The sequence below is a fragment of the Microtus pennsylvanicus genome, chromosome 1 (genome assembly GCF_037038515.1).
Source record: "Microtus pennsylvanicus isolate mMicPen1 chromosome 1, mMicPen1.hap1, whole genome shotgun sequence".
Classification (NCBI taxonomy): Eukaryota; Metazoa; Chordata; class Mammalia; order Rodentia; family Cricetidae; genus Microtus; species Microtus pennsylvanicus.
This window is the reverse complement of record NC_134579.1, coordinates 93,681,074-93,693,624: the sequence shown is the minus strand read 5'-3', so window position 1 is coordinate 93,693,624 and position 12,551 is coordinate 93,681,074. Positions and strand designations below refer to the sequence as shown.

The window sequence follows — 12,551 nt, the reverse complement described above, 5'->3', positions numbered from 1 at the left end:
GATTGAGAGAGACCAAGGGACAATGACAGAGACAGAGACCAAGAGAGATGAAGAGACGGCAGGAGGAGACGGTGCCCACAGATAAGAATGGACAGGACCGTCTGTGCTGACTCGAGTCAAGGTCCTCATCCTCAAAGCAAGTAATGAGGACCCAAGTTCAGAACCCACAGAGTCCATATACGTAGCAGGTGGGAGTGGTAGCCCACCTGTAATTTCAGCCTCGGAAGACAGAGACAAGACCTCTGGAGCTAACTGGTCAGTAAGATCTGGGTTTGATGATCAGGGAAGACTCCCAGTGCCAACCATGGGCCTCCCCATGTGGACATTTACATTCACAGACACACAGAAAAGAAATAAAGATGAGAGAAGCAACAGAAGGAAAGAACAGATATGCCTCTAAACGATACTAGGAGGCACCGAGCCAAAGGCAGAGTCACTGAGTAGGGGGGTAGAGAAGGGGTCCCCAGTAGCTCGGAGCCACAGACACAGAGGGAGAGGCTTGAAGGGGCAGAGCCTGCACCCCAGCACCAGCCCACTGCTGCCGTCTTACCTCCATGAAGTCCTTTCTCTGGCTGGAGGCCCGCAGGGCTGCGGGGAGACTGTGCCCCGACTTCTGGTCCCAGTGCTGTGGGGACAGAGGAGGGGATGGGGGTCAGCAGTCTGAGCTTTGTTTTGCCACCATCTGAGATTTCAGGTCAGCAGACTACACCAGCTCCCCTGAACTCAACCTCCCCACCTGTAGGGGCCACTGTTCTCAGCACCCAGATGCCCAACCTCAAACTGTGTGATGGTATGTATGTATGTATGTATGTATGTATCTATGTACTTATTTATTTATTGGCTTTTTTGAGACAAGGTTTCTCAGTAGCTAAGGAGTCAGTCCTGGAACTCACTCTGTAGACCAGGCTGGCCTCGAACTCACAGAGATCTGCCTGTCTCTGCTTCCAGAGTGCTGGGATTAAAGGTGTGCGCCACCACCGCCCGGCAATAGTTTTTAACTGTCAATTTGACACAATCTAGTGTTATCTGAAAGAGTCTCAGTAAGGTACGTCTAGGTGGGTTGGGTTGTGGGTACATGTGCTGGGGACCATCTTGATTTTGTTAGTTGAGGTGAGAAGAGCCTGCAGGGAACCGTGGACTGCAGAAGTAGAGGAAGCGAGCTGAGCACTAGGTATGAAGGCATCCATTCTCTCTGCCCCAGCTGTGGCTGTGATAGGACCAGCTGTTCCCACATAGGTGGATGGTTGCATAAAGCCACCAGCTAAAGGAAAACGCTTCGTCCCCTGAGCTGCTTTCTGTCAGGGTGTTTTAGCACAGCAACACAAATGAGACTCCACGGGTCGGCCTTCACAGACCAGCAGGGAAAGGCTCACCTGGCCCTCGTGGAACTGTTTGCCCGGGCTGGTCTCTTCCGGATGGTAGAACCACTTGACGCGGACCACCATGTTATTGCCCCAAGACTCCCACATGCTCTGGATCCGGCCAATGTAGGGCAGGTTGGGGCGGCCGGCCGAGAGGAAGACCGCGCAGTCCCCGATGCGGATCATCTCCTTGCCTCGGACGATGGCTTTGTAGAAGAGTTTGCGAGCCTTGCCCTTCATGCCTCGCCGCTGTGGGATGGACGGATTAGTCAGGGACCAGAGCCCAGCACTGTGCCCAGCCATCCCACCAGCCAGGCCCTGTCTGGGCAGGCCTGGATCCCCTCATCCTAAGTCACCTGCCACCAATCCTGGGGGTCTGCATGGAAGGGACACCTTAGCTTGAGTCTGAAAGTCCCAACCTCACCCCGAGTTCACACACTGAGGGCTTAATGACCGGCTGGTGGTGCTACTAAGGGAGCAGAACCCTTTAAGAGCTGGCGCCTAAGGGGAAGTAAGCAGGTCACAGGAGGTACAGCCTTAAAGGGTCTATCAGGCCTCTGGTTCTTTCCTGTTTCCTGGCAGCCAAGAGGTGAGCAGGTTTGTTAGCCACATGCCCTGATGTAGCGCAGACCCAAGCAATGGAGCCAGCGGGTAGCAGGTGGACACAATGAGCCACACAAACTTTCTTTACAGCGGGATGATCTCAAGTGTTCTCTCACAGCAACAAAAGCTGTCCACTACACCCCTACTCCTCCTCGTCTTTAGAGGGAGTTACGTGTGTGCATGCAGGTGTACGTGCAGGTGTACGTGTGACGGCCACAGGTGTCTTTCTCTATTGCTCCATCTTATCTATTTTTTTTTAAAAGCTGGCTTTGTTTATGTGCACGTGTGTGCGTGCAGATGTCCACAGAGGTGAGAGGAAGGTTTCAGATCCTCTGGAAGTGAAGTTACAGGCGTTTGGGAGCCGCCAGAGGACGTGCTGGGATTTCAACTCTGGGCCTCCTGACTGAACACCAACTGCTCTAGTGACACCTGGGCCGTTTCTCCCGCCCCTGAACCTTTTTCCTCCTTTTTTCTTTCTTCTTTCTTTTCTTTTTTTGAGACAAGGTCTCACTATGTAGCCCTGGTTGGTCTCGAACCCACGGAGATCCGCCTGCCTCTGCCTCCCGAGTGCTGGGATAAAGGCGTGCGCCGCCATCCGTGGCTCCACGTTGTTTTGTTTTTTGAGACATTATCTCGCTGAACCTGGAATTCATCAATCTGCCACTGACAACTCAGGAGGGATGGGAGAGGGGAGGGACAAAGAAAGTGCCCCTTCCCAAACAGACCCAATCTGACATTACTGTACCCCTACCTCTCCAGCCTCACTGAACCTAGGAACCAACACCACACAAGCCAGGGACTCCTCAAACCCTGAGGGAGGTCACTGTTAACTCCCAACGCCTAAACCTGCTAGGGGGACACAGTTCACACAGCCCTGAGCACCCTGATCTAGGCACCTGGACGCTAAGAGCAAAGCCAGGGTGGGTCTGTGGGTAGGGAAACCCACACATGAGCCTAGCTACTAAGAGGCACAGCAAGGCGGGGCTAGCAAGGTTACTGAGGTCATTAAGGTTACTAGGTCACTAAGGTATGTCCTCAAGAGAATTCAAGGCCTAGGACTCTCCCTCCGCCTTGCTTCCTGGTCAAGGTGTGAGAAGTTTATCCCCACATACGCCTCTTCACTAGGGCACCCAGCACTTCACCAGGAACCAGAGTGAACGGTGCCTAGCACTGGTCCTGGCGCCCGGTCAGTAGAGTGTTCACCCTGCATGCATGAAGCTCTGGGTTCCATCCTCAGCATGTCATAACCCGGGCATGGTTGTACATGCCTGTAATCCCAGCACTCAGAAGGCAGAGGCAGAAATTCAAGTTCATCCTTGGCTAGACAGAGGGTACTTTGTTACTGGGAGGGAAAGCTGAGCGACACTGGCGCTCGGGTCCTTTCTACCCACAGGTACGGGGTGGGCTGCTGATCAGGAGGGCTGTTAACCATACCCCACATGGAAGCATCTAGTACAGCTACTAACGACACCTCCACCTTGCCCCACATATACTGCATGTATGTACATGTGGACACGCGTGACTTTATTCCTGTGTGTTCCTATGCACAGCGTTCATGTGTCCATGATCTATCTGTTTTTTTTTTCATGACAGGGTTTCTCTGTGTAGTCCTGGCTGTCCTGGAACTAGCTCTGTAGAATAGGCTGGCCTCGAACTCACAGAAATCTGCCTGCCTCTGCTCCCCGAATGCTAGGATTAAAGGCATGAGCTACCACCACCTGTCTCTAAGGTCTATTTATGATAGTTATTTTTCTCATTGCTGATCAAATACCTGACAGATTTTAAAAGAATGAAAGAAAAAAAAGACTTAAAAAAAGAGAAGAGTTACTTCTGGCCCATGTTCTCAGAGGATCTAGTCCATGGCTGTTTGACCCTGTGTGCTCGAGCAGAACACAGGGTAAGGAGAGGATGTGGCGAACGTAAGCTGTTCACGTCACAGCTGACCAGGAAGACAGGAAACAATCAGCAACAACAGAGACTCCAGATCCACCCCCTAGTGGCTTACTTCCCCTAGCCAGGGATCAATTTCCACAACAGCGGACATGGTGCCGCGCCAGTGGGTGCAGTGTGTGGTTGGTGGGGGTGGCGTGGGGTTTGGCACTCTGCTATTCAGCACATAACAGCACCCGTACACGCACCATTATGGGCCTGAATGTACACCCGTGTGAGCACTTGGTGCCTCTGCACAAGTAGGTGTGGGCACATGTGTACACATGTATGTGTACTTTTTGTACACGTAGGTGGGTGGATGATAAGACGGTGAGGATGGGGAGTGCTTGGAACCTGCTTCTGGAAGGCCAGCCCTGACTGTGAGAGTAGAGGCGGGACCCATGACCCCTGGCCTACCACACACAGGATAGTTCAGGGGCTACACAGGGTTGAAGCCAGGCAAAGTTGCTAAGACCCAGCCTGCACTTCTCTGAACGTGAGGTTTATAAGCTGTTGACACTGAGGCAGGAGCGATGACAAGCAGGCTAGCTGCCAAACAGCTTGGGAACGTCCTTTCCAGCTGGAGCACCACAGGAGGGCCTGTGTGGGTCCCTGCAGTGTCCACACTGGAGTCCCAAAGGGAAGGCTGTGGAACAGGCTGGGCAGGAACACAATACAGGACATGGATTCTGGGCTAAATGAATTTTGGAACCCAGGGTGTTCTTACGTAACTCAAGGCTACCCCCATCTACAGCTCCCTTCTAGGAAGTTACCTGGGTGGGCTTGCCAAACCACTTCCAAAGCTGCCTGGCGGGTAGGAAGGCAGCGATTTTCGGCCGGTTCTCTACAGATGGCAGACGCTGCCGCTTGGCTAGCTCCTTGGTGGTGGGCAGGTGCACACCTTCTCTCTTCTTGGGTCGGCTCTTGGCCCCAGCCCCAGCCTGGGACTTGGGTTGCAGAGTCTGCTGGGGCTGGGGCGGGGGCTGGGGTGGTGGCTGGGCGGTGGGGGCTGCCTTCTTGCCCGGGGAGTGAGCTGAGGAGCGTGCCTTGCTAGGTGGCTTGGACACCTTGGTGGGAAGCGCTGGCTGTGTGGAGGGACCAGCTGCAGGTGCAGGGGCCGCTTCATCATCTGAGCTGCAGGACGAATCCTCGTCTGTGGTGGAAGAGGAGGAGGAGGAGGAAGAGGAGGAAGAAGAAGAGGAGGAAGAAGAGGAAGAGGAGGAGGAGGAGGAGGAGGAGGAGGAAGAGGAAGAAGAGGAGGAAGAGGAGGAAGAGGAAGAGGAGGAAGAAGAGGACGAGGAGGCAGGAGAGGATGCCCTGGAGCTGGCGGCACTGCAGGTCCGACCCCCTGCACCCCGGCCATCTTCCCTGCTCTTCTCGGTGTCCTCTTCGCCTTCTGTTTCGGAACCGCTGCTGCTGCTGCTGCTGCTACTACTACTACTGCTGCTGCTGCTGCTGCTGCTACTGCTGCTGCTGCTGCTGGTCTCTGACTCCTCAGCCCCATCTTGTTCAGCCTGGGTCTTGTCCGGGCTATTGGAGTTGCCAGGATCCTCTAATGGAAGCCCTGACCCAGGCTCCTGAGTGAGGTCTCCCTCCAGAGCCTTGGGCCAGGTGGCCTTGGGTTCACCGTTGCCAACAGCTGGTGGGTAGCTACCCAGGCTGAGCAACCCCGTGGACTCCGGCCAACCCCCGGGCCCTGGATCTTCCCGCAGGAGCAGGGCCTCTTTGGCCTTCTTGCTTTTAGGGGACATGACCCCTTCATGGTCCAGTTTGACAAGCAGTTCATTCTCTTCCCCTGGCCTCCGGGGACCTTTGGCGCCTGACCCCTCAGCAGCCCGAGCCTTCTTGGGTTTGGGGCGAGTGGCAGGCATGGTAACAGGCATATTGATGAGTGGGGTTGCAGCAGGGGCTGGTAGCTCCCCAAAGGGCTCGGGAGCTGAGCAGCTGGAGAAGGTGGGTGGCATGGGGCTGGGTTGTGCAGAGACTGAGCGAGCTTTGGGGGCTCTGGCCCGCTTGTCCACTGGTTCCGGGGGACTCTTCTTGGAACTTGGGGTGTTGATGGGCTCCAGGGCCAAGGGAGCACTGGGTACCTCATCCGCAGCTGCCCCCTCCTCCAGCACAGCAGCTCTGTCTGATAGAGAAGACAACTAGAGGTCAAAGGTGGGGAATGATGGAAGAGAGGCAGGACTTCCTGCTGGGTGAGCAGGGACCCTAGTCAGAAAGTCCTTAGGGAACCCTGGGCAGGGACCAGGTCCTTCAAACACCAGCCAACTTCTCTAATCAGTATACGAACCAGGTAAAACTGCCCAGCGGCATGGAATTCTCACAAGACAAGAGACTGGTCATTCACGGGAAGCCCCAAGCCCCAGAATCTGATTCCCACAGTGGTCTCATCCCCGTACCTCCCAGGCCAGGGACAACTTACCACTTTTGGCTTTGGCGCCAGGTTTCCGTCCTCGCCCTCTGGCCTTTCCCCCTGTGGCCTCCTGAGGCCCTGTGGTGGCCCCTTCTTTGCCTTCCCCAGTGTCTTTGCTGGTCTTCCTGCTGCGCCGTTTTGCACTGGGCACTAGGAGTGCCGGGGAAGGTTCAGCACCTACAGGACAAAGCATACAGTGGCTCAGGTATTACTGATCAGGTTTCTTTGACATGCACTGGGATACCTGCACCCAACCATGTTAGGGAGTTCAGCAGTAGGGCCTAGAATCCTCTAGTCCTGGAGGTGTGGCTCAGTGGTAGAGCTCTGGGGAAATTCCCAAGCAGAGGACTCCTGCCTACCCACCAGCATCCAGAACTTCAGATCCCCAGTGAGGGGCTGGGGTGTGGCTCAATGGTAGAGCGCCTGCCTAGAATCCCCCAGTGAGGGGCTGGGGTGTGACTCAGTGGTAGAGCCCCTGCCTAGCTTATACAAAACCCTGTGTTTCATCCCCAGCAATGTAAATAAAGAGAGAACCAAATGCCAAACTGAGCCCAAAGATATGTGGAGCGAACCTGGGCAACAGTAGCCAGGCAAGGGCCGGGACTTTAGGGACACTCCCTCATCCCCCTGCCTAAGTTCATCACTCACACTGGATTTTGTAGTCAGGTGGCAAGAGGCGGATGTGTGAGAGGGGAATCCTTCCTGTGTCTCCGTCATCAAACTCCACAGTGATCAGGTCTCCGTCATCTTCCAAGTCCAGCAGCCCTGAAGGGAAAGGCCAGTCAGGGACGGAGGCTCCTGGGATTGCAGGCCAGTTCAGAGGCACCGCCTTAGCGGACCATGGAATATATATATATATATACACACACACACACACACACACACACACACACAGTTGTGAAGGGGTGGGCATTAAGAACCACACAGGTCAAGGACAGAGGCCAGCTGGGGGAAGAGATAGCTGACTGCACCCATACCTGGGTTTGCTCATATCTAAGACTCTTCCCAAAACCATTTTGTAAAAGCATTACCAGTACATCAGCTCTGAATATCAAAGACAGGAAGTGGGGCATATACCTACATCCCAGAAGATTCCATAGGGGTAGTCACAGTTGACTGTGGTCTCATGCAAGTCATCACTCAACCACAAAGCCTGTTTTTTTTTTTTTTACTTTTATTTGTTGAGACAGGACCTCACTTAAGTTGCCCAGTCTGGTGTCTGAGTTCACTCTGTAGCCTGGGGAAGATACCTCGACCTTGGGATCCTCCTGCCTCAGCCTCCCAAGTATCTGCGGTGGCAGGCCTGTGCCCCCTAGCCTGGATGGCTTGGCTTTGGCTTGACTGTGCTGGAAGGAGTAGAGGCCAACAAGGCCAAGAATGGAGTAGTCCCATGAATGGACTCTCACAGCCCTAGATTGAAGGGTACTGGGAACATCCTCACACTGAATACACGGTCACCAGCCCCTTCGCGATATGCAAATGCTAAGCCCACATCCCCAAAGACATGGGCCTTGTGGCACTGGCCAGCTGAGGGGGAAGGACCTACACAGGCTAGGATTGGGGAATCCCTGAGCAGAAGATTCCACCCACCCAACAGCATGCAGAGTTCCAGACTGGCTCTTCAATCTCTCCTCATGAAGGATCAATAAAGATGCCAGGGCCATCTCTAATGAGAAGAAGAAGAAAAACCCAAACCAAAACAAAACAAACAAAAAACTAACCCAGACCAGGAGGGTACACAGAAGGCGAGAAAGAGCCAAGGGAATCTCAAACAAATGAACAAATCACCCTCTGTGAGAGTCTCCAAAAACACGTATGCTGATAGAGCAAAGGTTTGCTTGCAAATTAACCCTCAAGGGAGCGGAAAAAGTCAAGCCAGCAGTAGTGGTACATGCCCATAACCCCAGCACTCCAGAGCCTGAGGCAGGAGGATCAAAAGTTCTAAGCCCAGCCTGGCAAGAAGGCTGGGTGGGTAAACATGCTTGCTGCCAAGCCTGAAGACAGGAGTCGCATCCCCGGGAGCCGCGTGGTAGGAGAGAACAGACTCCTGCAAGCTGTGCCCTGACCTCCACATGGATGTCTTTGGCATGTATAAGCCTGCACTGCATGCACACGTGGGTATCCTCACAAGATCGCAAACCTAGAGACGATGAGAAGACTAAACAGTTCTAAAGAGAGAGAACAGCAAAACGAACCTCCTATAATGATATAGGAATTACTATTTTTACTGCATGTGTATGAAGTGTGTGTTTGGGTAGGTGCAAGTTCACACGTGTGTATGTATGTAAAGGCCAGAAGTTGACAACGGGCATCCTCCATCTCGCTCCACTTCACATACTGAGGTGAGTTCTCTCAATGAACCTGAACCCAGATCTCACTAATTCAGCTAATCTGGCGAAGTGGCTGGCTCTGGGGATCCCAGGTCTGTCTCCCACATGTTAGGGATTATGGGGAGACCGCTATCCTGGCATTTATGTGGGTGCTGGGTATCTGAATTCTACTTCCTCACACACGCAGAGAAATTGCTTTATCCAGTGAGCCATCTCCTCGGCCACCAGATTTAGGAATTATAACATGCTGAACTCATCAAATAATACTGGAAGCTCAATATAAAAAGCACACATAGCCAGGTGTGGTGGCACACATCTTTAATCTGAGAAACTCGGGAGGCAGAGACAAGTGGATCTCTGAGTTCGAGGCCAGCCTGATCTACAGATCAAGTTCCAGTTCCAGGGCATCAGAGATACACAGAGAAACGCTGTATTGAAAAACCGAAAAAGAAAGAAAAGAAGAAAGGGGAAGAGGGAGGGAGAGAGACAGACAGAGAAAGGGGAAAGGAAGGGGAGAGTATTAAGGGGAAATTATTTCCAGTGTGGAATTTATACGCAGCTCAACTGTCTCTAACTGAGAGTAGACTACAGAGATGGTAACACATAGGACCAGATAAACTATCATCTACGAACTCTTTCTCCAAGAACTACGAGAGGCTGGGGCTCAGCTGGCACAGTGCCTGCCACAAACACACCAAGTTCTGGTTCCATCCCTGGCACTGCGTCTCCTTGGTGAGATGGTATATACACCCAGTACTTGGGAGCTGGACGCAGGAGAGATCAGAAGGTCAAAGTCTTCATTGTCTACATAGAGGGTTTGAGTCTAGCCTGGGCTACGTGAAGCCACATCCCCAAACAAGCAAACTACTACCGAAAGATCTGTTAAAATGAAAAGATGAACCATGAATGAGACAGAATGTCACGCAGATGAGACCAAGGGGAGCCTTAGGATGCTGGCCAGACTTGGGCCTAAAACTCCAAGGGCCCTGGCAGAACCCAGCCCTTCATGGTACTGAAGACAGAACATCTCAGAAGCCACTCCTGATAAATGTTTACCATAAGTGACATGATTTCTGGTGTTTGATGAGTGACTTTCAGATGGGCACCTGTAGCCCAGACTGTCCTGAACACCTGCTGTTTGATGGCATACTGTCTTCTGGTTTGTAAAATGCGAAGCAGCCAAGCGGTGTGCTGTGATTGGCCTTCTGGTCCAACCAACACCAGTATCCCCGGGTACCCTGGTTTTGGAATGACTACGGCTAGAGCTACGTAAGCATCTGCTTCACTTGTCTGTGTGACACACCTTTGTCTTCTTGTGTGCCCATTTATTTCTTTATTAAGAGTTACTCAGTTTTATTTACGTGTATGTGTGTGTGCCTGCGTGTGTTTGTGTACCATGTGTATGCAGTAGCCATGGAGGCCAGAAGGGGGCGTCAGATTCCCCTAAACTCGAGTTACAGACATTTGTGAGCTGCCATATGGGTTGCTAGGAACCCCACTTGGGTCTTTTGCAAGAGAAACGAGCATCTTCAACCACTGGGCCATTTCTCCAGTCCCTTACCCGTTTTATTCTTTTGGCTTTAGAATATGTATTCATTAATTTGTTTGTATACAGGGAACTGTGTGAACGACAGAGAGTGTGTGTGTGCATGCACGTGCAGAGGTCAGCAGAGGGCATCAGAGGTCAGCAGAGGGCATTAGTTATTCTCTCTATCACTTTCCACCTATTCCTTTAAGGCAAAATCTCTCCCTGAAATCAGGCCCACATTTTCTGTGAGCTCGGTGATCCTCCTGTCTCCACACCTCACAGAGCTGGCACTCCACATGTGTATAGGAAATGCAGCTTGTTACACAGGGGCTGGGATCTGAACTCTAATTTTCATGATGTTGAAGCAAGCGTTCTGAGTCCAAGTCCTCATCCCAGCCCTCAGCCTATGTATTTCCATCTGCCCACCATCCACTCTCTGTGGGGCTAACAACATCCCGGCTTTCCCACATGCCGAATACTTCACACCCAGATGCTGGTGCTAACACAGGGTGGGAACCTTCAGCAGCAGAGCCTCACCGGAGGAGAAGGTCACCGGAGACAGGCTCTCTAAAGGTTGTACCTGACGACTGGTCTCCTCACACTCTCTTGTTTCCCATGTAGCCTGTGAGCAGCCTTGGTCACGTGATTGTGCCACTCTATCCTGACACAGACCCGAATCAACAGAGTCAATCTAGCCCGCCTAGACTGCAAGTCAACAAGAGGTCCTTCCGCCCTGATATTTTCTCTAGGTTTTCCAGCAATGGAAAATCCCTGGTGATACACTGTCCATGGAGAAGGAAAGCCAGCTTCACTCCTTAGCGGCAAGAACAGGATTACAATGGGCCCACCTCTATGGACTCCCTGCAGAAGCCTCAACAAATGTTATGAGCCAAGCCAGTCACCCACTGACCAGGAAAACCAGGAGGGTGAGACAGGCTTCATGAAGGTGTAACACCTTCCCAAGAAAGCTGGTATGTAGCCAGATTCCAAGAGCCTGAGTCCTGCCTACTTCAGCAGAACAGGACCCGGATCAAGCCATAACCAGAAAGCCCTCCCTGGAGTTCGGTTATGCAAACCAGCAACTGCCTCTCCAATGAAGTCAGCTGGAAGCTGGCTGCATCGACCAGATGAACTGATAATGACTTATTAGGAGCTGGGTGTCTCACCTCGGACCACCGTGCCTGGATAGAGGCAGCGGTATTGCTGGCTCCAGTAGGCGGCGATCCTGGTCCCCTGGGGCAAGAAGCGTGTAGAGGCCGGCCTCACGTCTATGATCTGGCAGAGTACAGGGCTGAGGGTCAGAGGTTGACCAGAAGCAAAGCCCCCTCCCTCCGGGCCGTGGAGCCACCGCACCCCCTCCCACTCACCGCCTCCTGCAGCAGCTGCTCCAGGCAGTAGATGTGGGGACGGTTCCCACGCTCGCCTTCCACCACCACGCGGTATCTGCAAGGCCAGGGCCAAAAGTACAATGGGGCAGTGGCCAGAGAACCCACTTCCTTCCAGAGGCTGTGCTACCCCAGGCAGAGCACTACCAGCTTGGCCATTTGGTCTGTAGGAATAGGCTGGGGGTATTTATTAACTTATATGAAAAATGGATTGTGTTCTCACCCTTCCCGTACCCAACTTTCTCGTTGATATAATTCAGGGGCTGGACGTCATGCCCAATCAGACCTCCAGTTCCAAAGGAGAGCTACACACCTCACTTACCCACTTCCTGCTGGGTCCCAAAAGGCCTAGCTCTCCCCAGCAGAAGTTGGGGGTCTACTCTGATGCAACTCCCAACTACTGGCCTCAGTGACTCCCCAGAACCCCGTACACTGCTGCTCTCCCAGCTCAGAGAGGGGAGAAAGCAGCCTGCCCAGGTGGCCTCACGGCAGAACCAGATGTGAGCATAGGAGCTGAGCCGGAATACCCCACAGAAGACACTCACATGTCCGGCGAATGCACCGTCTGTACGTGGCCCGCGTACAGCAGCTTGTCGTCCATCGGGATCAGCACGCGCAGGCCGTCCTTCAGCTCGTCCTTGTCAATGATGCAGGAGCGGGGGGCTGCAGAGGGATGGGCGGCAAAGCCAGGGAGCATCAGCGCATGTCTAGGGGAGACTTCCCCAGGCCTTCCTGGATGACTCCACAGGCCCCTTCTAGGAAACGAGGGCTCTGGGGTGTCCAGGTAAAGCTGTAGGACACGTGTGGACATGGCTGTCCACTGTCCACACTGGGTTCCATGTGCACACGGGGTGAGGGATGGGCAGCCCCTCTTCCCAGACTTTATAGACAACTAGGAAGGCCTCAGGTAAATGCCAAGCCAGGAACAGCAAACCCTTTCATTTCATAGATCAATATTCTTGAGATTCCGGGCTGAGAAGTACCCTAACAGATGTTGAG

General features: G+C 53.2%; 1 protein-coding gene across 7 annotated transcripts in view; it reads right to left on the bottom strand.

The window, feature by feature from the left end:
- Positions 1-12,551, bottom strand: part of Tnrc18 (trinucleotide repeat containing 18) — a 92,490-nt gene that overhangs the window by 1,680 nt on the left and 78,259 nt on the right. For all 7 annotated transcript variants that reach the window (XM_075974063.1, XM_075974091.1, XM_075974082.1 and 4 more), the window contains 8 exons: positions 12,098-12,215; positions 11,535-11,610; positions 11,334-11,442; positions 6,958-7,074; positions 6,319-6,486; positions 4,667-6,024; positions 1,374-1,610; positions 551-625 (listed from right to left, as the gene is read on the bottom strand). In XM_075974063.1, the coding sequence (XP_075830178.1) occupies positions 551-625; positions 1,374-1,610; positions 4,667-6,024; positions 6,319-6,486; positions 6,958-7,074; positions 11,334-11,442; positions 11,535-11,610; positions 12,098-12,215 (2,258 nt within the window). The remainder of the gene's footprint in view (positions 1-550; positions 626-1,373; positions 1,611-4,666; positions 6,025-6,318; positions 6,487-6,957; positions 7,075-11,333; positions 11,443-11,534; positions 11,611-12,097; positions 12,216-12,551) is intronic.